The 27,031-nt window shown below is 35.6% G+C and overlaps 1 protein-coding gene across 4 annotated transcripts in view; it reads left to right on the forward strand.

Annotated features, from left to right (window-relative positions):
• DMD (dystrophin) overlaps window positions 1-27,031 on the forward strand; it is a 1,141,085-nt gene that overhangs the window by 737,308 nt on the left and 376,746 nt on the right. For all 4 annotated transcript variants that reach the window (XM_058829412.1, XM_058829411.1, XM_058829410.1 and 1 more), the window contains 2 exons: window positions 13,504-13,679; window positions 25,288-25,435. In XM_058829412.1, coding sequence (XP_058685395.1) covers window positions 13,504-13,679; window positions 25,288-25,435 — 324 coding nt within the window. The remainder of the gene's footprint in view (window positions 1-13,503; window positions 13,680-25,287; window positions 25,436-27,031) is intronic.

The raw sequence follows: 27,031 nt of genomic DNA on the forward strand, positions 1-27,031 counted from the left end.
TTTTACAAACTGTATTCATGCCTTGTTAGAATAAGAGTTAATATACCTTAGCTTTCATCTAGCATTAGTATATAGTTGTCATTCTCAGATGATCATATGGATAGTGAATGGATGTCATAATAGTGAGCTGCAAATGGCTCAGTGTAAGAGGATTAATTCTGTTTTGTCTTCTCTAAACATGGGAAACTACTTAATTACATATTGTCTACAATTAAATACTAATTTAAATACTAATTTAAAGTTATAAGATCATAGAACATCCTTAGTTGGGAGTGGAAGGGACTCAGAAGGACTATCAAATTCCACTCGTGGCCCTGCACAGGACAGCCCAAGGATCCCATCATGTGCTGGAGAGTGTTTTCTGAAGGTTTCTTGAGCTCTGTCAGGCTGGTGCTGTGACCACTGCCCTGGGGAGCCTGTTCAGTGCCCAGCCACCCTCTGGGGGAAGAAACTTTTTCTAACATCCAACCTATACCTGCCCTGACACAACTTCAGGCCATTCCCTGGGCTCTGTCACTGTCACCACAGAGCAGAGATCAGTGCCTGCCCCTCCTCTTCCCCACACGATGAAGCTGTAACTGCAGTGAGGTCTCCCCTCAGTCTCCTCCAGGCTGAACAGACCCAGTGCCCTCAGCCCCTCCTCACACGGCTTCACCTCCAGACCCTTCACCATCCTCACTGCCCTCCTTTGGACACTCTCTAATAGTTTAATGTATTTTTTGTATTTTGGCACCCACAACTGCCCCCAGGATGAGGGGAGGCTACACCAGTGCAGAGCAGGACAATCACCTTTTAGAAACTTGAAGATGTTATACATTGCTCAAAGCAAAAAGGATTGTGATTTTTACTTAAGTATGACTCTTCTGTGTGCAATGTTACTTGATAGAAGTAAAAGGGTTTTTTTCTCCAAAGCCACTTTGCTGGAATCTAGTTCAGAGTAGTATCAAGTCCCCTCATTGTCTATCACTCAGGGAAGCTTAAAAAACATGCAGCTTCACACTTCTGCTTCTTAAATTTCTATGGGTCAGATGTCTATTAAAACACCCATAACTCCTATTAAATATTCCAGTAAAGGAAAAAAAAACAACAAACAAATCAACAAGGTTTGGGTGTTTTGTTTTGCTTTTGTTTGTAACAAATCTATGAAATAGTGACACATCTTCAGAAAGAGAAGTAACATTTCCTGAATTACTTTTTTCCTGGGTCCCCATCCTTAGCCTGGAATTCCTCTGTTTTTAACACATATTTCTCTCAGATTTGATACATTTGAAATTATTTAATAATTATTTAATAATTTGAAATTATTTCAATTTCAATATAACCTCTGGCTGAAAATGTGAGAAAAGCTGGACTGAAGTCAATTGTTGTCCAGAAGAGAGTACCTAGTGCCTATAAAAGTTCATTTTTATTTCTGACTCTGGATGTTTTAAAACAGTCTGTTTCTATTCTAAAAGATGAGGATGTAGAAACGCATGTTTTTCACTAAAAGAAAACTTTCTAATAAACATATTGATTTGTATTTTGAAACTGTGGTGTTGTTCTGAGAAAAATGTTAAATATGCAATGAACATCAGTTCCTGAAAGTCTTACTATGTTTATACTATGAACTACTTTGAAGCAAGCTGATGAATTTAGTAATCAGAAATGAAATTATGGGAATATGTAAATCAGATATCCCTTGAGTAGCAACACTGGCATGCTTAGGAAAGCATTTGAATTAATAAAAGATCAGACCCCAATGCTATAATTATGCTCTGAAGAAGGAACAAGATGGATTCTTAGGCTAAGATACTGAAGAAAATAAAGTGTAGTAGGGATCAAGAAACACACCAGTGGTTGTTGGAGGGAGTAAAGCCAGTCTACTTAAATTAATAAGACTCAGAAGCCCTCTTGGGACAGAAACCCTCTTCTCAGCACTAAAAGAGATAAAGCTGCAGCTTTTAGGAATCTAGAGTTGATGGGGAGATATGGAAGGCAAGGGAAGGTCCAGCAAGATCTAAACAGAGGAAGAATGAAGAGGATGTAGTAGCTGCTTACAAATGGTTGGTTTCTCATCTGTCCCTTTCCACTGACATTCTCCCAGATTAGTCTCACTCAGAGGCAAATGCTGCCTAAGTGGAGACAGGAGGAGGAGAAGCAGCAGGTAGACAATTAATTCTGGCTGTCAGAATCCTCTGGGAAATTATTTGCTAAGAAATTTTGGGTCTGTCCTAAGTTCAGGACAGTTGACCTTATGCTATATGATCATTCCAACACAGGGCAGGGAAATAACTTTATTGCTATAATCAGATTTCTTCCTTTTCGTCTTGAAAATTGAGTGTTTCTGCTGGCTTGGTTTATTTTGTTCTGGTTTTAACCTTACTGAAATCTCAGGCAATATTTTATTTTTGTCTGCCTTATCTCATTTGAGCAATACCGACAGTTTGTTCCTGTTGTATTGCAAGGCCATGATGCAGTGGTGCAAAACAAGGGAATTGTTAAGTGGTGCTGTCCGTGCTACCTAATACCATTTTCCTTGCTTTGCACTTGAAGCTCCTGTACAGAAGCAGTTGCAAGCCTAAACTGATTCATCCTCTTGCCTACCACAGTCATTTTGCACAACTGGGAAGCCACTTTTGTAGGCTTCATATTTCTTAGGATGTATTTATTCCTTTACAGATTTCTATAATTACAGCCAAATCAGTGTACACTGACTATTAGTCCAAATCTTTCTGTCATTATTTTCTTACTAACAGGCAGAATGATATTAGTAGTAGGTTTTTCAATTTTTGTCTGGTATGTGTCAAAAATATATTTATATATTATTCAAATACTTTAAGGGGAAGATATCTGCAGTAATTTATCTTAAAGGGAGTCTGTAAATGACCAATACCAGAGAGTCAATATGTATAGCTTGTTCAGTATTTCCAATCTGACACTTTCATGTAATGGGTTGAGTTTTTTCCATATCTGGAAGCACTGACAAATAAAAATCTATAAATTTCAAAAGAAAGAGTTAATATGTACAGCTTAAATATAATGTTTGGAAAGCAAACAAGATGCTGAGGTATGTGTATTTATTCCAGTGCTGCTCAGTTAGTGAATAGAGATAACACTTTCCAGGTATAGGAAAAGCAAATTGAAGTTTTCTAGTTTTTGATGCACAGAAGGTATATAAGAAATAACTTGGGTGATGCAAGGGTTGGAATAGTTCTGTAAGAATCAGGAAAATCTGTGAAATCATTAAGGTGTTGTAACTGTCTGTTTTTAATTAAAAAAGAAACAAAATAAATTGATTTAAATATGGCAGGAAAAATTGAGAATTGCATTCACATTGAGTTGGATTAAAATCACTTATATAGCTAAAAGTGTTGTGGTATTAAGATAAATCTATCAGTTTTACTGATGTCCTTGAAAACTTAAGACTTGGCTATGTTTGAAAAAACTAGGCCATGTTGTTATTTTTAATGTGCTGAGACCTATTACATGAATAGTTTGATCTGTGATGATAGATGGAAAGAATTGAAGAAGGAGAACACAAGTTTTCTTATTGTTGACATTGCTTTGTTATGGCTTTGCAGAGCATGTAAGATATCAAAATATTGCAAATATCAGAATATGCAAATAAACATGGTATCAAATAAGGCCATATTCTATTCTGTGTAGAGGTAAATTAAAAAAAATTGTTTGACTGAGTATTGTCTTCATATTTTGATACTACATCAGTATAGGAATTTAGTATATTACAGTGGCATTCAGTGGCATGTGCTGCAAAATCAGCATGAAGGTTTTTGGACTCAGAGTTGAATTTTATGTGTTTAACCTGAAGCATTACAGTTAGCATGCAGTAGCAGTTGAGTTTTTTTATGGAAAAAAATGTCTCTTTTTCCCCCTGCAGTATTTCTAAATCAGGTCTAAAATTAAATTGAATTAATATCCTAATAAGAAGCAACTGTGTAATTTGAGCTAGAAACGCAAAATAGACCTCTGGTCATGCACTTCACAGTTCAATACCAAAATGACTTTCATCACAATTTTGTGTCACATTAGAAAGAGACAAGATATATGAATTTAAAGAGATATGGTCCATTTTAACAATTATATCTCACTGGAAAAAAATGGGAAAGTGATGTTGATTTTTTTGATTATTATTAATCTGGTGAATATAAACACACAAGAGTTTATTACGATTGCAAAGTATCAGCATTTGAAGGCAATACTGTTTATCTAAATAGTTTTAAGATTATTAAATTGCCAAAGTCAGCTCTCACCTTAACCAGTAGAACATAATTTTTTTCAATGCTTCTAAGCTACAGAGTGTTTTTGTGGTGAGTTGACCCTGGCTGGACACTAGTTTCACACCAAAGCTACTCTGTCACTCCCCTTCTTAGGTGGATTGGGCTAAAAAGGCTCATGGGTCAAGTACAGGGAGAGATCGCTCAACAGTTGCCATCATGGGCAAAGCAGACTCAGCTTGAGGAAATAATTGTATTTATCACCAATTAGAGCAGAGCAATGAGAAGCAAACCCAAATCTCAAAACACCTTCCCTCCACCCCTCCCTCCTTCCTAGGCTTTTCTGCACTCCTGAGTTCCCTAAATCCCCACCTCCAGCAATACAGGTGGATGAAGAATGGGGCTCTGATTAGTGCATCACGTGTTGTCCCTGCTGCTCCTTCCCCTTCAGAGGGAGGACTTCTCACACTCCTTCCCTGCCCCAGGATGGGGCCATTCCCAGTGTGCAGTTTGGGAACAGATTGTTCCAGCATGGAGACAGGTGCTGCCAGCCAACCTGCTCCAGCATGGGCTCCTCTCTCCATGGTGCCACTGGTCCTGCCACAGCCTATTTTGGGCATCCCCCTGCTCTGGAGTGGGATCCTCCATGGGCAGCAGGGCCACAGCTGCCTCACCATGGGCTGCACCTGGGGCTATGGGGGGATCTCAGCTCTGGCACCTGCAGCAGCTCCTGCCCCTCCTTCTGACCTTGGTGTCTGCAGGGCTGCTCCTCTCACTTGTTCTCACTCCTCTCTCTCACTTCTTCTCACTCTTCTCTCTCACTTCAGTTACACAGGATTTCATTCCTCTTCTTAACCATCTTATCACAGAGGTTTTCCCAGTGAAGGGTCAGCCTTGGCCAGCAGCAGGTCCATCTTGGATATGAACTGGAGATGAATTTGGAATTATATTTGATAGCAGCACAGGTAGCTGTGGCAAGAATATGGAATTACTGTAGCAACCTGAGATGTGAAGTTACTCAGCTATCAAAAGATGATTATTGCTTTTCAAAGACCAGCAGTATAGACTAAAGAATTTGTGTAGGCAAAGTAATGAAATTTCCACTTTTGTGGCTTGTCTTCTGAAGGAGAGATTTTTCCCTTTCCAGAGGCAAGAAGCACAGGCAAGAGACATTAAAACTTTCAAATAAACCTGGGACTCTTGCTGATTTAGAAGATTTTGGCGGAGTATAAGAAGTTGTATATCTCAATTTATTTTGTTACAATATGTGGAGAAGCACTGTACTGGCTTGCTTTGTCTGTACTATCAGTCATGGATAGCATAAAAATACATGTGGGGAAATACTGGCCCTCATGTCTTCTTAACTAAAGAGCACCGAAATGTAGAAAAAAAAGGAAGTAATACAGAGAGCAGGATGGAATAGTATTTTCCTAATTTGCGTACCAAATCAAGCAAAATGTTTATATTTTTAATAGGCTTTTAATATAAACTGTGGCTTAAGCCACAAATAATTCTCTCTGCAATTTTTTTTTTAAGTGAGAATGAAATCTCCTTTTTATTTTGCAGTATTGTATGTTCAGAAAACAGGTCTGCAGCAATTTTCCTTTGGTTTCTCATGTACAGCTGATACACAAAAGCGGTAATAGTGACAACATAAACCTAGGTCTGCTTTATACTGAGAATCTGCCCAGAGCCTTCTGTCACCTCTTTAAATGCTGTTCTTGAATAGAGTTGATAATAAATATTCAAGCCATTATAATTCCTATAATTTATGCTAAGAAGAAAACACTTTGCTTTAAATTGTCAACTCCTTAGTAAACATTGATTTTTTTCACTGTTTTTCAGCTTTTCCATCTCCATCAGCTGTCCTGAATTTCCATAATTCATAATAATAACAATAACCAACATAATACACACCAAGCAACAAAGATTTCATAGCTGTTTCTCTCAAAACAGTTAGGAAACATTGTATACTCTTTGTTGATTGTTTTAATCCTAACAAAGTGCCAGTAATGTGTCTCCAGGTTAAATCACTGGGGTTTAACTGCCCAGAAAATTAATTTCTTCCTTATTTCTAATAGAATATTGAGCTAGAGGTACATACTCTTGATGGGTAAATTCATTCTGGTAACCAAATGTTAGCAGATTGGTTTGGGGATAGTTTCCCACCAGATGTTTCCACCTTTCTCTGATTTATATTGTTGCATCTGAGTAGACACACTTATGTCAGCCTTATGGTTTTATGTGATTTAAAGCAGAAGATAAATTTATGTAAATATCTGAAGATCAGAACATAAGTGTTGAATTTAGGACTACAGTTTTTTTAAAGTGGTACATAGTACCTTAAAGTATGTTTTGGATTTGTACCTTACACTGCATGAAGGAGAGGCAATACATTATTTTTCTCTTAAAACATTTTGTGACCATTAATTTTTCTGACAGAAATGAGCTTGTTTGTCGTGTTTCTTCATGTTGCTGCAGGGCTTTTTCATAACAATAAATTATTGTTAAGTATGTTTGTCTACCACAATGAAAAGAGGAAAGTATTCCCAAGATTGCTCATGGAATAGTTTCTGATTAAGTTTATCAGTAAAATGCTATTTCTGTCAATGAGAAGTGGAAATGATGTTGCAGAAAGAGCCATGTCATATATGGTCAAGTTAACTGGGAAATAACAAATAAGAAAAAGCAAATTTGTGCCATTCAAGTACACTCTTATGTACATGGGCAAGGCTTCTGATGAATCTTTAATTTCCATAATTTGATAAAAGAAATCAAATTTAAAAGGATTTACTTATAATCCTCATCACTCAATTATTTTTCATTATGTGTGTGTTTTAATTTATACTAGGAATCTATCTGAACAATGAATTTGTCTTTTTTTCATATTCCTTAGTTGTCAGGAGCATTGTGAAATGCATCAGGATAAAAGGTAACAATTAGGAATGTGGTGATGTAATGTATTTGAAATTGCTTGGTGAATTCTTTAATCAATTATACAAGCTACTTTGTGTACAAAAAAGTTTAATCCTGCTTTCTTGTGGAAAAACAGCATAAACTGTAATTAACTCTTCATAATATTGGCCATGGTTGATTAAGCAAGTGTGTAGGATTACTATCACAATAGAGATCTTGAACAGTTAACAAGCATCCCTTAAAAAAGACCCCAAAACTACTCATGCTTCAGTTAAAAAGTCCTAAAAATTCAAAGATGCATAACTTTTTATAGTAGTATACTGTTTATCCAGTAGAGGATGAAAGCTAAGGAGAGGTAACTTACTTCAGAGTCTCTGCCCCATAAAGTTGTCTTAAACTAAGACACTTTATACTTACATATTTTTTATGCAGTAGATAAAACTGTATGTTATAGGATGAGATTTAACAAAATATGAGAGTTTTGTTAGTTTTACTTGTTCATGTCAAGTTAAGGCTACAGGCAACAGTCTGAACAAAGAAGAAGCCACAGTCAGGGCTTTAAGAGGAGAATCAGATATCGGTAAGAAACCACTTTGGTGAGCATATTGTTCACATTTATTTTATTATATAGGTAAAATACCCTGAATCAACAGGGATATCTTGCTTTTGTTACAAGATAATTCACAAAGCATCAGCCTGGCCCACATGAAGTAAAGGCATCTTTAGGTATCCTAAACTGTTCTTTACTGGACTCTGATACATGAAAATGTCTGCAAAGTCCTTGTGCATAGTGTTGTAGATATCTGAGCAGGGTAACCCTTAATCTGATTAATTAATTAATCTGAAAATAATTATGGTGTTGTTAACAACCTGACTTCAAAGCATATACTGGTTGTCCATATCCAGGAGAAATTTCCTCTGGCTCCTTGAATGATGCAGTTTCTTAGAAATGAATGTGTTGTGAAAAGAATATTGAAAGAAAAAGTTGTGTAACTTTGAAAGCAAACAAATGTGTCGAATTCAAAAAGTGTAAGGATGGCAACTCCCAAAGCACAAAGTATTTCTCTTTGCAGTGATTTGCAGCAAGTTTGTGAATAGGACTAACTCTAAGATCTCCTGTAAAGCATTTTTCAGTTAATCTAAATCTAAAGTCTTTGGTTGTAGTTAGGGGAAGGCAATCCACAGGACTGATAAGCAGAGGGTTAAAAAAAAAAAAAATTGATTAAGAAATAAAATGACAATGCATAATAGAATCCCTGAAAAATTCAAATGAAAATAATGAAAGGAAAAGCAGCATGGGAAGGAAATTAGATGAGAGGGAAGACAGATGTATTTTGCTGTTGGGTATTCCCTCAGAAAGGCTGAGGGAATTGGGATTGTTCAGCCTGGAGAACAGAAGGCTTCAGAGTGACCTTATTGTGGCCTTTCAGTACCTGAAGGGAACTTACAAGAGAGCTGGAGAGGGATATTTTTGCAGCAGTGTGTAGTGACAGGACATGGGGGGATGGATTCAAATTGAGACTAGGTTGAGACTGGATTTTAGACAGAAATTCTATGCTGTGGGGGTGGTGAGGCACTGGAATGGTTGCCCAGAGAAGCTGTGGGTGCTCCATCCCTGGAAGATTTCAAGGCCAGGTTGGATGGTGCTTTGGGCAAGCTGGTCTAGGGCAGGGTGTCACTATCCATGGCAAGGGGTTGGAACTAGTTCATCTTTAAGGTCCCTTCCAGCTGAGATCATGACATGATTCATTATATTCTTGTCCTCTCTCCATTTTGGGGGATTCCTGCCTCATATTTAGGGTATAAACTGAAAGCTCTTGCCAAGCTGGCTCCAGGAATACCTGTAGATTTAGGATCTCTCAGACCTTTAATTTTCTTAGGAAAGCATCACACAATATAGTTGGAAAGCGTTTCCTAAAGGATAATGGTGTTATGAGCAACTTCATCAACTTAGCCACAAGCAGCTGTGATTTGCTTAATAATTATCTTTAAGGAAAGCTTTATAATCTTTATTACAATGTGATCATATTGATGCAGAAACTTGTGAGTGGAGGTAAAAATGAAATACTGTTCTACATACATTTGGGGATGTCGGAAGTAATGCTGTAAGTGTCAAGTTAACTTCTTTAAGAATTTATCTTTCCACTTTTTCTTTTTTTTCCTCATTTTCTTTTCTTCTTATGTTGGATTCAACAAATATCATAAAGGAGCAGCTCTTGTGTTGTCATTAGGCAGTTGTTTCTAGAAAATATAAAGGAAAACTGAAATTAATACCAGTAGTGAACTAGGCCAGGGTTTCAGGCTGACTGTGGGCAAGTTCCTGGTATTGCAGACAGCTCTTTTGACTTTTGAATATTTTGCCCTGTGCTTATCCCATATTTCTTTATTTTTTTTCAGTTCCACTTTGAAATTTTCTGAAGGACTGTGTATAACTCTTAATTTTCTTTGAACCTTGGAAAAGAAAAAGAAAGTAATTTAATCAAAGATGCATCATATGAATATTTTGGCAGTTTTATGTTATTATCCTAAATTAGTTGAAATCACTATCAAAGTGTAAAACCCTCTGTATGAGAGGTAGAAGTCCTTTAATGGACTGTTTCTGCAATTTTTAATCTGAGAGATTATTTAAACCTTAATTTAATGGTTGGCCATTTCCTACTTATACTTGGGAATCACAAAAAAGAAAAATTAATGTGATGGGTATTTCTAATAGCTTCCACTTCTCTCAGCAGCTAAAAATGCAATATGTTTAAAACAAATAATGCATGAAAGTATCTTACTCAAAACTGTGATTAGTTCTGTGTGTGGGAATATAGAATCATAGAACAATTTGGGTTGGAAGGGACCTTTAAGGATCATCTAGCCCAATGTGCCTGCAAATGAGCAGAGATATCTTCCACTAGAGTAGGTCTCTCATAGCCCTGTCCAACCTGACCTTGAATATTTACAGAGATGCATAAAAATATATTTTTAATTACATTTTTTGGCTCACTCTGTTTATAAAATTATTAGAAACTGTATAACTGCAAATGTAAGTATGTCCAGTGGCCGCCTGAGTGAGCTGGGAATCCAAAGGATAGCTTGCCCTTTTGCTTTGTCATTTCTGTATGAAGAGGTGGAAGTTCAAGTGAAGGTGCCTGAAACACCCACAGTCAATATTCCTTCTGCAGAACCATAAACCATAAGGCCATGGCAGGCAAGGCTGTGCAGGCTCCCAGCACTTTGCCATCAGGCAGGCGGGTGGCAAGGGTGGAGGGGGATGTTAGTAGGAAACCATAGCTGCTAGCAAACTTCAGGTACTAATATAAGTATTGAAAAGCATTTTTGTGATAATAACTCCGGGATGGGCATGTGAAAGTGTGGCTTTGAGTAAAGCAATTAAAAAACTTTTGTTCTCGTCATAAAAAATGTTTTTTTAAATTCATGGGAGGCTGTGCTTTGTGCACTATCCCTTACCAACAAAAATCTTTTTCATACACTGTGGTGAACTTCATCAGCACTTGTTTCTGTTTAATAATATGAAAAGTGTTAAATGCTTAGAGTACTTTGAGAAAAACCATCTCAGAGAGAGCTCTTTATGGTGACCTAAAATGCAGAAGCCCAGAAGGCTTCCCCCATGTTCTGGTAGTTCACAATTCTTCCTACATGTGAAGGGTTCCCATTCCAGCATATGGCATCTTAAGTTCTAAGACCACTCCTGCCACTGAGCTAGCTATTTTCTTTTTCACCTTGTTAAGTGAAGCCTATTACATAATATGTTAGAGGATAAATGAGGAAATTCCTTTGTTTAACTTTGTATCAATTGAAATAAGTGTGGAAATCATGTACTAGTTGCTCTTTTGTGTTTGTGTATGCTGGGGGAGAGAGAAAACCTAATTTAAGATGCTGTGAGCACTGAAAAAAGGCTCAGAGTACTTGAATGAGCTTTTACTTAGCATTTCACTTTATAGTACTTTACTGACTGGTTGTTGTTTCTGTCATTTAAAAAACTGGATGCATAGATAACAAGTAATTTCTACAAATATTGCTTCTAAAACCTCCAGAGTTCCAGAAGCAGAATTTCCCTTTGTTCTCCTTGCTTTGATCTCCTTTTCCAAATGAATGGGCCTCTGCATATAAGTAGAAGCTTTTTTTCTGAGTTATTTTTTCAGTAAGTGACATGGATCTTAACTTCACACAGGTTCATGCAGTAGCACAAAAGTCTCAAGTGCCTTGCTGGAAATAAGCCATTTACTCTAATACATTTTTTCTCAAACTATACATTGTTATGATTTACCCATGCAATGCTCCCTACTGCACAATGCAAAGGCTCTAGTGCTAAAATCAATGTGAAATACAGTGAATATGTGCAAAAGCTAGGTACTCATTTTAAGCTGGGCATTACCAAAAGAGGAGTGTATAGTGCAAAGACCAATTCAGACTTGCAAGAGCAGACAATATTTGCATTTAGGCAAATGACCTAGCCATTGCTGCTATTTATTTCTAATAGTGAAATCATGCACCTGAAAATAATAGTCAAAATTTGGGCTAGGTATTATTGTATTAATGTGCACAGCAGAAAGAAAAGAAAATCTTATACTTCAGAGTAAGAGGCTTTTATGTGTCTGTTCTGGCTCTTAGAAAATCTTGTGGTTTCTGCTGCAAAGGTATCTTAAAAACCTTGTACATTCCACAGGCAAAGCAAAGTGTGCTGGGACACTGTGGGGCAGCAGGGCGCTTGAGGCAATGTGGCTGGACTGTCACATAGATTGTAAGCATCCTACAGAAAAACGTTTCTCATCCTATCAAAACATGATAAAATGGGATGCAGATAACTGCCACGTTATGCTCATCACAGCTACTTCTTATTCTGAAACTGTGGGGCTTCAAAATAGTTTGGAAAAAATCCCAACACATCAGCAGAACAGTTTTTTATTGAGCAGAATCTAAGAAAGGAATCATTTGGGGATGGGGTGTGTGTGTCCTGTAACAACCTGAAAGAAACTGTAAGAAAACCAAACAGAAAGTGCAGTAAAAAGAAGCTAAATCTCAACAGTGCAAACCTCTGCTTCAGCTACAACTCCTTGTCCAGGACTGTGGGTAATGACCACAGAAACCTGCTGACATTGACTCCTGTGCCCCAGGCTCTGCTGGTGCTGGTGTTCAAGCACCCTGTAAAATCTGTTCAAAAGCTGAGACAGAGCATTCAACTGACTCAATGCAATTTAATTAATTAATATCTGGCAGCTGAGTTTGATCATGCTAGAACAAGTAAACTTCCAGATTGGTTCAGTTTGTGAACTTCAATCATAACCAAATGTAACCAATAATGGCTGTAAATGGTCATAACCAATCATGACCAAATATATATGTTTTAAAAAGCATAAGGAGTAGTTTTACATTCCTGGAAAGTATCCTGCCAGTTTTAACTGTTTCATGGACAAATTTTATTAAGTGTTAATATGCAGGTTTACTGGCTTACTCTGCAGTTTATGCTATGCATTTAGAAAGAGAAAGCAAACATTTTATTTTGTTCTAGAGTATGTTATACTGATGTATTTGGTTTCCTCCAGAAAAAATGGATTCAGCATTTTACTTGAAAGCCTTTGTATGTAGATAAGATTCAGACACACTTCCTGAGGTTGTGAAAATCTGTCATAAGTATGAATATCACAGTGTAGATTGTTGATGTTATTTCAGTTCCAGCTTATTTTAGCAGTAAACTGTTGAAAATTGTTTTACCCTTTTTTGGTTGTACATTCTGAGGAATTCAAAGGAAGAATACTCATGTTCTACTGATGACTAAAAATATTAAAATATTGATTATTTATAAATATGAACTTGCTTCAACAGGCATACAGTGTCACAATCTAAGCTACAGATTCAGAATTGTATTGTTTTTAAACATGAGGTAAGGTAGCTACAGGAATACTGTTGGAAAAAATATTTTATCATAAAAGATGTATAAAAATGTATCCTGATGCATTTAGCAAAACTTGAGAAAAACCAAAACCAAAACAAAAAACACATGAGTTAAGCTTCCCACAATTGACAAAAAAGATGTTCTTTAATGGAATCAGAAGTTTTACAGTCTGTGCTTTCCTGACCTTATTAGAGTTTATAGCTAATAGGAACTTCACACATTTTGTAGTTTAAATCTTACAATTCTTTGTAGGCTCTTAGATGTGATATATACCTTTGGGTGTAGAAGTACATTTGTTCACAATTTTTACTCATTAATTGATGTGCAGAATATTGCTGTAATGGTCTGTAGTAGACAGCAATACAGGAGGGAGTAAAAGGCTGAAAAGATGTAGTGAAAGGTACTTGTTACAAAATGATGTCTTTATGTCTTCCTGTTTATGAAGATGTGAATGTGTTGGGTATTTTGCAGGAGCTTCAGGATGGCATTGGGCAGCAGCAAGCTGTTGTCAAAATATTGAATGCAACCGGTGAAGAGATTATTGAGCAGTCATCAACGGCAGATGCCAAAGTGCTGAAGGAACAACTGGAAAGTTTAAATAACCGGTGGAAGGAGATCTGCAGACAGTTGGTAGAGAAAAAAAAGAGGTAGGTTAAAAGAGAGTTAAAATACTGTGAAATTTTTAGTTATTTTAGGTTTGATTCTGGCTTGAAATTTCAAAGGAGCTCTCAACATCTAGAGTTTTCAAGTATAAAAGGAATTATCAGTAATTAAATTTTATGTCCTATAAATTGTTCATACACTATAATTTGTTCTATTCTTTTCTACCTACTCCTGTCAGTGACCACCACTCCCTTCCATACTCCATATTTTTATACTTTAACTTCTAATGGTTAAGAAAACCAAACAAGCACACATAACTGCTGAATTTTAAAGTAAAACAGTACAGAATTTACAACTGGTTTATAATCTTAATGTTTGTTTGTGTCATTAAAGCACATCTCTGTAATGCTAATAATATATTGGTTGATTTATACAGGTAATCCTAATCCAGTTTATCTATCAAAATCAATGCCATTAACATCCATATTTCATAGGCTGGATTTTAAAAAATGGATTTATCAATTTAATATTATTTATGATCACTTTTAGATCAATTTGTTTTTCTCATGCAGTCACAGAAAGGTAGAGTGTTTGAGTTACAGCTAATACAAAAATAGTTTTATACTGTTAGCCAGAGAATTTCCAATGTAAAAAAAAAATTTAAAAAATTTCGCTGTTAAGATAGGTTTTATTAAAGAACATATTCTTAACCTAGATGCTGGGCCTAACTGGATATGCCTTTCTGCTTTAAAATACAGTAGAAAGTACAGGTACAGCTTTCTTCATGAATGTTCTTTAAATCCCAGAATATTCCTTATAGAGATCCACTAATGAGTGCTGGAGATGCACTGGAAGAACTGGTAGTGTGCAGCAAGTTTTTTTATTTCTTATGTGTCACGTATAATTTTTCCGTTCAGAGCCATGGGGGCGAAAAAGCTGTGAAAATGTTTAGTAATTAGCATCATAAGGGAGTGTCCTGAAGGGTTACTACTGACTCTAACCATGATTAAAGTTTCACTTGGAACATGTTGTCAGTCATTGGAACAGGCTGCCCAAGGAAGTGGTTGATTCACCATGGAATCATAGAATGGTTAAGGTTGGAAGGGAACTTAAAGTTCATTGACCTCCAACCCCTCTGGCATAGACAGTGAACTTTCTACTAGATCAGGTTTCTCAGAGCTTCATCCAGCCTGGCTTTGAGCACTTCCAGTGATTTGAACTCCACAATCTCTCTGGACAACCTGTATCACTGTCTCACAGTTCAGAAGCAAATTACTTCTTCTTAATAGCTAAACATTTCAGTCTTACGGCAATTCTCCCTTGTCTTATCACTACATGCCCTCGGGAAAAGTCCCTTCCTGTAGTTCCCCTTTAGGTACTGAAAAGTGCTATAAGGTTTCCTGATGATATTTAAAAGACATGGAGATGTGTCACTTAGGGACATCATTTAGGGATGGGACTGCTGGGTTAATGGTTGGACTCAAAGATCCTGAAAGTCCTTTCCGGTATGAATGGCTCCATGTTAAAAGGAGATGCAACAAGTAATCTACAGCTGTCAGAAGCTTCAGGGATGCTTTAATAATTCTTGCTGCTGTATTTCCGTGTGGTGATGGTACTGTTATTTGTTACCCAAGGGCCTTTATTTGTCACATAAAAAGCTATTCTTTTGTACATTGGAAACACATCTGTGTTTCCAAGCGTTAACTTGTTATCTAAGTGCAAACACTCACAAAACAATAACACAGCACTTCAACAGCCCTGTAATCTGCTTTGGCAATGCAGAAGGAAGAGATTGGTGGTGGACCTTTGTCTGAGGATATAAAATATGTTCCTGTTCTGGTTAAGATTGTTGTTGTTCATCCCTTCATTTGTCAGTAGAAATGTCTATCTGAATGTTCTTTCAGCTCAATGCAGTGTTAGAATGTTACATGGAAATTCTTGGTACATTTTACATTTTAAGGCAGCCTATGATTTATTAAATGGGAATAATCCAGTTATGTTCCCTAGAGGAAGGTTCTTAAATAAGCACTTGCACGTGCATTCCTCCTTTTGTTCTGTTTAGTATGTTGACCGATTGGTTTGTTTTCCTCTGGAATAACAACTTGTGTAATTTAGAGGAAAATGATTGCAGAGACCTCTGTTAGTGAACTTTATGTGAATAATAGCATTATTCAGGAGGAATACAGATAGTGTTCTGTTAAACTAATATAAATGTTCCTGGTGTACTTTAGTAAGACTTATGTGCATCAGGATGCTTCTATTCTCCTCCCAATCTTGGCTGTGTCAGAGTCAGGGAATGCTTTTTGCTCCCAGATCTTGGAAACACATCCTGCCCTAGCTTCTGCCACCACACATGTGGTGTTTTGTTTTTTTTTTTTCTTCTTTTTACTCTTCTAGAGCAGATTTTCAAAGGAAAGAAACCTTGACAGGAAAAAGTGGTGTGTTCTAAGTAGGTCTCAATTATTGATGAACCTGGGCATGAAAAGACCTTAGGCTTATCAGCTGCATAATCTCTATACAGCCATGATGTCATGGGATTTGCATAACTCTTATGTTTTGACATCTATTAGTTTTTCATTATCTGTCCTAATTTGGTTTTGGGTTGAGTCAGATTCTCTCTTTTTAAGACTTGAAACTCATGTCATCCAAAAGGCTTTAATTTATCCTTAAGATCAAAGCATGAGGCAAACAAAAGTTGAAGGAAGCGACCCCTACTTACAGTCCAAAGAGCCAATATAGTCATGGCATTGCCCAATTAATGTGTTGGTACTATGTCAAATTTACTTGTGTCAGTAGAATATAAATTACAATAAATACAGGTAAATTGTCATATTTTGATTCCTCTTTTTCAGAATAGCTTTAATAGACTATTAAAAAAAAAGCACCTTCAAAGTCAGAATGTTTATATTGTAACTCACATAAGTTTTAATAGTCTTTTTATTTTTGTTTATGTTTTTTGTCTGTTTCCTTACAATTAATTTTTCATAGTTAAAAGAATGTCATTTTTATCAAGGGAATGGTAGATTTTTTTAAAATCAATTTTGAGAATGAGAAAATAGAAGCACATTTTAAAACTATATTGAATGAAGTTGATACTGATGGGAGAGCAAACTGGGTATAATGCATTTTCATATAATAATTTCAAAGAAAAATAGAATTGATATTAACATTTAGAACCTTCTGCAAATCAGAAAACTGACTCTAAACTTTTAATAGGTTTCAAGTTTTATTCTTTGTAGTTAATACATTATTCCCTGCTTTAATGTTAATTAAAGAACAGTGACCAACTGAAATTTTGTTTCCTATTACATTCTTTTGCTCAGTGGATCTCAAGTGTGTCAAGAGTGTCAAGAAATTAGCAATTGAATGGATTCCAGAAATGAAATCTGTTAGTGATTTCAGGCTCAAGTGTAATGCTGTTAAGCATTATTTGTCAAGGAAACTTTATATGTTATAAGCTCTGTTTTTGCTATTTACTTACCCAGATGGAAGACATGGCTTTTGATAATTCTGCATAGTTTTACATTAAACACTGAACTTTTGTATGGGGCATTGACAGTCCATTCTAGACGTATTTTTCAAGCTGAATTCAAAGATCAGTAGGGGCTGAGGGGAGGAGGGAAGCAATTACAGGAGTAACAGAAAGTGACACTGATATTTTTAGAAGGAGCATGAATGTGAGAAATATTTTGGAGACAAGAGGTGTATGGTGACATTTCCAAGAATGCTGATGACATTATGTCTCAGGTAGTCAAAGGCTGAGTCAATAGTGGGAACTCCAAAACTGAGCAGATGGGCTACAAGTGGCAGATGATCTTGATCAGAGACAAATGTGAGGCAAGGAATATTTATGACAGACTATCCCATGCTTAAGTGATACTTAGAAGTGAGCTTGTTACAACTCCAGAAAGAGATCCTGACCTTATTGCTGACAGTGTTTACAGGCACAAGATGGTGTGGCAACAAAAGAAAAAGCTGTGGTGTTTTAGGCTGCATCATTATGGGTATTACAGACATAAAAAACATGCTGTCTTGGTGATATCCAACACTGTGGTGTACTTATGTTGGTTACTGTGTGCAGATCTCTGTGCATGTCAAAGGATATAAAGCACACACAGAAAGTATTTGTGGGGGGAGGCAGATCAAATGAACCAAGACTTGGAGTGGCTTCACTGTGAGGAAGGACTAAGAAGGTGGGAATCTTCAATCTGGAGAAAAATCTCAGGAGGAATATGACTGTTTTATAAAGGTTTACACAGTTAAACTGATGGGTAAACTGAAAGCGGAACAAAATGTTATTGACCTAATTCCTCAGTACCTAGAATGGAAGATTACTTGTTGGAAATGTAGGATATGGTAAAATGGATATAAGATTTACATTATGGTTTCTGAAAGTCTGAGATGTGCTGGCCACAGGTTATGGAGGAAAATATGACTGAGCCCTATAGAATTCTTAACCTAATGTCTGTGGATTCTGGGGAAGTATGAGGTGAACAGAGTAAAGAACGTGGCCGGTCTTCTGTGTTCCCCTTCACCACCATCTCCTGCTCCCAATGCTGATGGCTCTCTCTTGGGCTTTTCTGAAACACTTGGGCATTTTTCATGTTCTGGTGCACTGACTGTATTTTGGGGAGGGGAGGACAAATTCTCCAAAATTGCTTTGTCAGTTTTCCTGAGGTTGTATGGTTAAATGGTCCGCTATGTATTTATAATACTATCACTGCATTGGCAAAGATCCTGTAAATTCAAAATATTTCATGTAACCACCATGCATCCCATGGTTTCAAGTTGTCTTGAAAAGCAAAGATTTAAACAGGATATAATTCCAAGAGTTTCACCATGTTAATTCAGTTTCCATAAATACTTTGGAATAAATATTAAACTACATGAATAATAAGAATTGTAAACCAGATCAAAACCATGATATTCTATAAATTACTGAAACTGATCATAGGTCCACTAGATGCTAGTATTAACCTCAGTGATAGACTGGCAGTTTTAATGAATAGGAATTATTTGGACTGTAAAAGGTCAACTTAATTAAAAACAGACAAGAAAACAAACTAAATCTCAAAACAATTTGAGGAACCTGTACTGCTCTTCAGTAAAAAGGAGCTGGTTTTCAATTTTAAAAGGTCAAATGCTGGTCCCAGGCAAAGCGCAGACTTAAAATTGACTTTGAATCTCCTTTCTTTGGTACTGAAGATCAAGAGGTTATGTTTGAGTTATGTTTGTGTAGGATGTTATCTTCCACTTGCCTTTATCTAAGAGTTTCAAAGCCACAGAAGTTTGAATTCAGTGTTTAAAGTTTCTGTATCTTGCAGTCTAATCCATCCAGCTAAGAATTAGATGAGAATGTAATTTTAGCACATCTAGTCGTTTTATCTTACTGAAAACTTTGAAATAGACCAGGCAGTTGAATAAAGTGGAACTTGATTGAAAGTCTGATACACTGATAGTTAGCAAATTGGGAATTTAATTGAGTTTTTGTTAACATTTTGCTACAAAAGACATGTTTTAGAAAAGTTGTAGTTTGTACTCTAGGACTTTGGAGACCATGGGAAGTCACAAAGGCTCTTTGAATAAATGCTACTAAGTCCAGACAAAAGAGGGGAAATACAAAGTGTCTGTGTCACCCTCTTCATACTCCAGTAATAATTTTGAATACTGAATCTTCTAAACTTCACCAACCAAAGTTTGCTCTGCCTTTTCATCCCGAAACACATCAGGCTACATCGTGCTGTGTCTGCTCTGAAGTATGCTACTAGAACATCTGAGTTTTGGATGATTTAGGGATGTGGTGGCTTGCCATTAGGGCCACAGTGTGCAGCAAGCATATTGAGAAGGGGAAGGCTCATAAATAAGGCTCTTGAAAGACTTGCAATAGTAGTGCTGGTTGGTCTTTTTATTTTTCACCTTTGTAAAAACTTTCTTGTGTAATTTTTGAAAACAGATGCCCAAGAAATAGATTCTTTCAATGTTTCAGAAGTAATCAGTTTGGGGTTTTTTATTCATCACGATCTGACATTTGTTAAAATTGGGTTCAGTTGAATGGAAGAGAATTTTTCATTATTTTAGCTGCAAATACATTTACACTTTTAATGAGTTTGAACCTGCAGACTGCCTGTTCAGATCTCTACCCAAGCGAATTTGAAGTAATTATGGAAAGAATGACAGAACAAAGGCTGTTTACCAGAATACTTCCAAGTACTTTTCTGAATGCAAAAAACACAAGCTTTCTCTTCTAAATAAAAATTGTTACAAAATAAATATAGTTTTTAATATTTTTCATACCATATCTTTACTAAGATATTCTTTTTCTTCCATAACACACTAGCTGCAAGTGATTATTTTCCTTTTCTTGAACACTCAGCATATTGAAGGCTGTGATTAGCTTCTAGATGCAATTTAAAAACTGGTTTAGGATGAAGAGATTTTATGACAGTTATGTCAATAAATATATTTTTTCTTTCCAGCCCCATAATTAGCTACATATTGAATTTTTCTGAATTTTCTTTTTTTTGACTCTTCATATTTCTTATAATGAATCACTAGAAAAGAATTACTGGCATAAGTTTGTATTGTGTTTACAAATAGTTTAGCTAAACTTCTTACTGTTTAGTATTTACATCTAAATACATGTTCTAAAGTTTATGAGCTATTTTCATTTCACTTAAGTTCCTTACCCTAATGAAGTATATTTATACCTTCTTTAGAGAAAGCATGAAAATTAACTTTCTTCAGTAAATATTGTCTCTAAATTTTTGTTACCATTTTGGTGGCCTCTTATAGTTTCAGTAGCAGCTACTAAATACATTAATTCCTTATCTTAGAAGTACAATAAATACAGAATTGACCGCTGAATGTTAAAAAGTGAAAAGACACCAAAATATTATTGTACTTACAGATGGGAATATGAATCACAAGTGCAGATCTGTCCTACTTCTATGACTGTATATTTTATTCCTATAGCTGACACCTCCCAAATAAATCTGACACCACTCATGTGCAGTTACAAACTCTAAATATCTGATGTGTTTCACTATTTACAGGTTGCTATGCTATTGTTATCACATTGTTGACTAAGGAGAAAATACTTGAGCTGCAGTGTATATTTCACATGGTTTCTCAACACTGCACATGAAAATACAGGCTTACTAACATAGGCCAAGAATGTTTATGTAGTAGTTAACAAATATAACTAAGGAATAATGATAGTTTAAAAAAACAAAATCTTTCCATGGTCTTTTGTGGACTACATAAAAATTTGTTATTGATTCAGTTTAATAATGGTGGAAAAACTAATCCCTAATCTATCAATTATCATGTATACAAAATGCAATTAGGAAGAAAAATGAATTTATTACTTTGTATTAAAAACTGAATATTGATACATTTGCTTCCAAATGTATAATATATGTAAGATTCCTATAAAAAGATGTGCATTCAGAATAGTTGGTGAAGCGACCCTATGAATTTAGAAATGCAAACAGAAATCTGCTGTGTTTTACTATGGAAAGTACAAAGTAATGTGCCTAAGAGTAACAGTTGTGTAGAGGATGAAAAGTTGCATATGAAAGTCTGTGCTTCTCTGCTATAATTTGAGAATTTTCTATCACTCAAAAATGGGTTATGTTTCAGGGTTAATGAAATAAACCTTTTAGCAGCAGAGAAGGAGCTTAAATTATTTTTTGGGAACTTAGGTAGGTTTTTAAGAATAAAGCAGAAGTATAGAACAGCTTGAAGACCTGTACTGGAGATGGATCTGCTTGGCTCTGCATGGCCAGCTGCTGGAATTAGATCTTATTTCTCAATCACCTGCTTCTCTAGCAACTGTTTTCTCTTGCTCTGTCCAAGTCTGAGTTGACTGGTGGCTCATGTTCCTTCCTCCAGCATGTTTAGGCTTGGATTCGAAAGCCCATATTCCCTAAGCAAAACCACTTAATTTTTCATTGCCACCATGAATTTAAACACCTAGAAATTACATGTGTCTGTTGTTCCACAGGTAATTGTGCTGATAGAAATCAGTTTGTTCAAAAGGTGTAATCAGTCATTGAGTTAAAACTTTTAATTCGATTAACCGGTTCAGCTAACACAGAGCACTTTGTTTTAGTGTCTTGCATAATATGACACTTGTCTTGCAGGGTTATCTATAATAGAAGTAACATTCTAGCAGGTCAAGAAGAGATGGTAAAGTAAATTATAAGGTGCACCTGCATGTCCTGTTAATTGCAATGAACCTTTAAATTCCTTTGCTTCATGTTGTTCCTGATTAGAATAAAGAAGTAGATCTTTGGATTTTTTTTTTTTTTTCTAAACTCTGGAACCCATCTGTGCACACACACACACACATGAGATAGATAGATATGTGTGTGTGTGTGTGTATATATATATATACATATAAAACATCTCTCACTGAAAGAATTCCTGGGAAGTGTAAGGTTAAAAACATCCTTATCCTACTGATCAGCATTTAAATTAGTCATCAAAGTAAAAAATTATTTCTTCCACAACTAGAAAAACTTTTAATGTTTTAAGAATTGCAGCTCAATTCATAAGGGTTATAAAACTGACAGTGTACTTAAGATGAAAAAGGAATCTTGCCAATTGCTATCTCTTTTAGGAGACAAGAAATCTTTTTGATTTCTCATTCAAAATACTATGCAGCTCAGTAATTTTGCTCTTGGGTGTATTGAGTTGAATGCTATGCCTTTTCTGTGCCAGAATTAACATATTTAAACTTGGATCTTTCTCACATTTATTCTCAGGGGTGCCATCACATAATGCCTCCACTGAACTATGCACTTCACAAATGAGTAGAAGTGAGAGGAAACCAAAAACCTGATCAGGTTGAGAGACAGAGGTTTTATTATGTGGTTTATGGTGTAACATTGGATGCCTGATTCCCAGATTTCTATAACTGGAACAGGGAGCCAAACGGCCTCAGAAAGATTTGAAGTTGTGCTTCTGCTTCAGGATTACAGGAAGTCAGTTTTTCTTCATTTTTACAGTTGCAGTGCTATGGATATCAGCACAGATTAACATCTGTCTCATTTTCACAGAAATAAATGTTTTGATTAGCTGGTTTTAGATGACCTATTTTGTCTTGAGAAGAGCATATGACCTCTCAAGTCATGAACATGAGCACTTCTCAGTGAAGAACAGTGTAATAAATGTGATGCTGAAATGATGGTTCTTTTTGTCATGACCTGTGCAACCAAACACAAAATTGGGAAATCTGTGTGTATCAGGAAGGTCCAGAATTTCTGTCTGCATAGCAGTACTCCATAAGAGATTCAGAGTTGTTATAAATAGATATGTTAGTACAAGAAATATTCCTATATCTATAAGCATCAGGACTTGTTATTGATATCAGTTGCATTTCCAGAAATCCTGGGAAAATGGCAGTTCCTGGTAACAGTCATGCAGGATTTCATCAGAAAATCTAAGGCAAAACCAAGAAAATAGGATTGTTAATACTTTTGCTATTAATGGTCTTCATATATTTGTTTGTATAAATGTGTATATGTGGGTATATATGGGTGTACCCATATATACACTTATATATAAGTGTAAAGATACTGCAGAGTAACTTGTTTCTGAACTAAAAAAAAAGCCAAAACGAACAGTATTGGGCTCATATGTCTAGTAATTATTAAGATATACTGTTTTAAGAACAAAATCAAATAGATCTGCTGATTTAGATTGCATTCTAGACCTAAACCAGGAACATGATCTAGGACTATATTGAGATTCTGTTCAGAGCAGCAAAAATTTGCCAAACGTTTCAGTTTATATATAAATTAAACACAGCATTTTCATGCTCTAAGTGTAGTTATGAATATTGACTTTCACATGTTGAAAATATACTTTCTCTTTGGTAAAGGAGGCTCAGGGGAGATCATATCACTCTACAACTCCCTGAAATAAGGTTGTAGTGAGGTGGGGGTTGGTCCCTTCCCAGAGACAAAGGATAAGACAACAGAGAATGACATCAAATTGGGCTGAGGGAGGTTTAGGTTGGATATTGTTACAAACCACTCCTGAGGGCAGGGTGAAAACTCCTTGTTAGTAGTAAATCTCTTTGGGCAGATTAGAGTGAAATAACACTCAATGGCCAATTATCTGTGTGTACATGGCAGGTTTATTTTAGAACAATTTGATTGCAGTGGGAAGGAGGTTTGTAGCCATTTTGGTTATTATCTATAGAAATGAAACAGTATAGAAGTGTAAAGATGTCACTTAAGAAAATTTATAAGAAAAAGAAAGAAAAAGAAAGGCTAAGGGTAGATAGTGAAGAGGAAAGAAAAAAAAGCCCTTCAGTGGATCAGGCAACAAAATTTGATTGTTGCAATTTTGATGCTCATTGGTCAAAGTGATGATCTCAGTCTTGTTCCATTGGGGGTGAGGGAAGCCTGTATAACATCAGGTTCAACATGTTCATGAGGTTCATGAGTTCACCTCAACATGTTCATGTTCAGGTGGGAATGCCCAGGTACCTCCCCTGGAGAGGGGGCACTTAAACACTCTCTGCTGCAACACTGGATGATGCACAGTCCTCTGGTGGAAGGCTCCAGAAATGAGTCGGAAGGCAGTTTGTGTATTTTGATTGTTTATGACACTTTCTAAAACAGGACAGCTGCTTGTCAGAACAGTGTAGTTGAGCCAGTTATTCCCATAAGAAAGGATGAATATCTTCAGGCGAGTGTGAATGTCCTGATACCATGAGCCAGTTGTGTATGGGACGAAACTAGCATGATAAAAATATTATTCCACCTTGTAGAATCTGATTTTCATTGTTTAATTTTGGTAAGTATTTAATCTTTCACCTTTCCATACAGGTAATTCTCAGTGTTTGAATAACTTTGGTGGATAAATTACAAGTATTTTATACAAAACATAATTTTTCTCCTTTAGAAGGGCCCACTGCAAATGTTAAACCCAAGCATTCACATTCTACCAATGCCCTTCCCTGTTGCTATTGAAATTTTTTGCCTTCATCTCTGGGTAACTTCAGAAGCTTTTGCACAAAATTTCACATCTCAGTATATTAATATAGTCATAGTGAAAATGAGCAGATGATTTGTAGATGGAGACAAATGTAGAGCAGACATCTAAAGTTACGTGTCGTGAATCCCATCTTATTCCTACTTACCGACTGCAAACCTTACCTACTTTTTGTGAATCTTAACACCAAACTATGTGGCACAGTTAATGAAATATCTTGTTGTTTAATATGTCCAAATGAGTCTGTGTCGGTTTGTACAGGTTATTTGGTAACACTTGATGCTAGAATTCTTAGTTGTCAACACTGGGCTTTCCTGCTGTTACTTCAAACAGAAATTTAGTCTGAATAATTAGCTGCTTTATTTCTGGTGTGCTTGTTCACTACCTGTCATATGTAATTTGGAAGCTGAATTTAGTGGTGTTGTAAATTGCACCGTGATCTTTTATTTTAAAATACATTTAATACCATGTTAAAAGGGTGTTGGTGTTTGTCTGATATTTTTGATATGAAGAAATCTGTGGCCCACTTATAAAAATAATTAGTATAAATTCTTAGAATTAGTTATCAGCCATCTTTCAGTACAGATAAACATTTCAATATTAAAAAATATATATAGAAACATTAATTTCATATTTTTATTGCAGGATAGAGGAAGAAAAGAATATTTTATCAGAATTTCAAGAGGATTTGAACAAGTTGATTTTATGGTTAGAGGAAGCAGACAGCATTATTTGTATTCCCCTTGAACAAGGGAATGAAGACCAGTTGAGAGACTGCCTGAGCAAAATAAAGGTATTGTAAGCTCTATTTGTAATATTTTCTTATTTTATCAATTCTTCATTGAAGAAAATTAAAAGTTATTTTCCAAATTAGTTTCTGACATCAAACACAGCATTCATAAAACTGTTTTAGACAGATCAAAGCTGGGAATTTCAAAACCCAGGTACAAATATATATTGATCGTACTAAAATCAGAGGAGTGGAAAAATGGAAAATCTACTGAAAGAAAAAGATCCTGAAACTAGAAAATTAATTGTTATCTTTTTCATCCTCATTTCTTACTTCAGAACATGACTGGTTTATATGTATAGCATTTCTCTATAGGTGTCTTGTTAACATTTAATAGCTTCTCACTTAAATGGTATTCAGTATTTCACAAGAGGATCCAGAACTGCATGCATAATTATAAATGTCAACTCATTAAAATATCACTGCAACATTTTTCTAGACTAAACATCTAGGTAACTTGTTTTTAAGAATGCTTAAAAAACTCCTATCAGAATTTTAAATATTTGTTTTTATGGGCTGGAATATTTTCATGAATATGTTAGAATTTGTTGCTGCTGATAAATATATTAAACAGAAGTTTCACTGTTTAGTTTTTTGAATTGTTTTCAGTAGAATTACTATTTTTAAAGACTTGTACAATAATAAATTGAACTGTAATTGGAAAAAGAATATTACTTATAGAACATATGCCTAAAGGTTTTCCTTTCCTCCCTTGAGGATAAGGACCTAGTAATCCTTTCTATAAATCCAAGTTGAACAAGTTCAGCTAGTGATGAATAGAGCATTAAAGAGTATGAAGAAAACTTGTCAGTTTGTTCTATCCTTCTCACAACAAAATTTAGAAAAAAACTTAAAGTATTATTTAGTAAAAATCTATCTTCAAGTTTCTTTTTAAATGAAAATAGGATAAATATCATTTCAGGAAATGGGGATTCAACCATGTGGTGAGTTTGTCCTTCTGTTTAGAAGAACATGTAATTGAGTTGGTCAGGGAATTTGTGAAGCTCTGTTGTTAAGGATATCCGATCTAAGGCAAAGAAATATTTTTAAGCGGTGTTGGATGAATCTTTCAGTTTGTAGAAATGATTAAGGATTTAAAGACTAAATAGATTATTTAGAACCAGGAAGGCTCCACTCTTTACGTACACAAATATTTCCTATATAGTATTCCTGAGAGATATAATCCAGAATTAAAGGTCTTATATTTGTATTTTGTTTTTACAGTCCACCTTCTTTTGGAGCTACACAAAAGGGAATACATCCTAATGGAGCAAATAATAATGCATTAACCCGCAGCATGGCTCATTTCATACTTACCTGCTTTTGTTAATAATCAAGAACAAACAAGGAAAAAACCCAGAACAATATAACTCTTGAAGCAACATTAACCTCATTTGATATATTAACTTACTTTGGCAATATAAGTTTTCAATAACAACATTGAGGTTGAGAAGTGGTACATTTTGATGCTGCCTTGCATTTCCTTTTTGCTTTTTTTTTTTTTTTTTTTTGTTCATTTGTTTATTTTTTTGTGAACATACAAGAACATTCTTAATTAAGAAGTTAAACTGGAGTGGAGGACTTTTAACCACACTCCAT

This window comes from Poecile atricapillus, chromosome 1 (genome assembly GCF_030490865.1).
Source record: "Poecile atricapillus isolate bPoeAtr1 chromosome 1, bPoeAtr1.hap1, whole genome shotgun sequence".
Lineage (NCBI taxonomy): Eukaryota > Metazoa > Chordata > Aves > Passeriformes > Paridae > Poecile > Poecile atricapillus.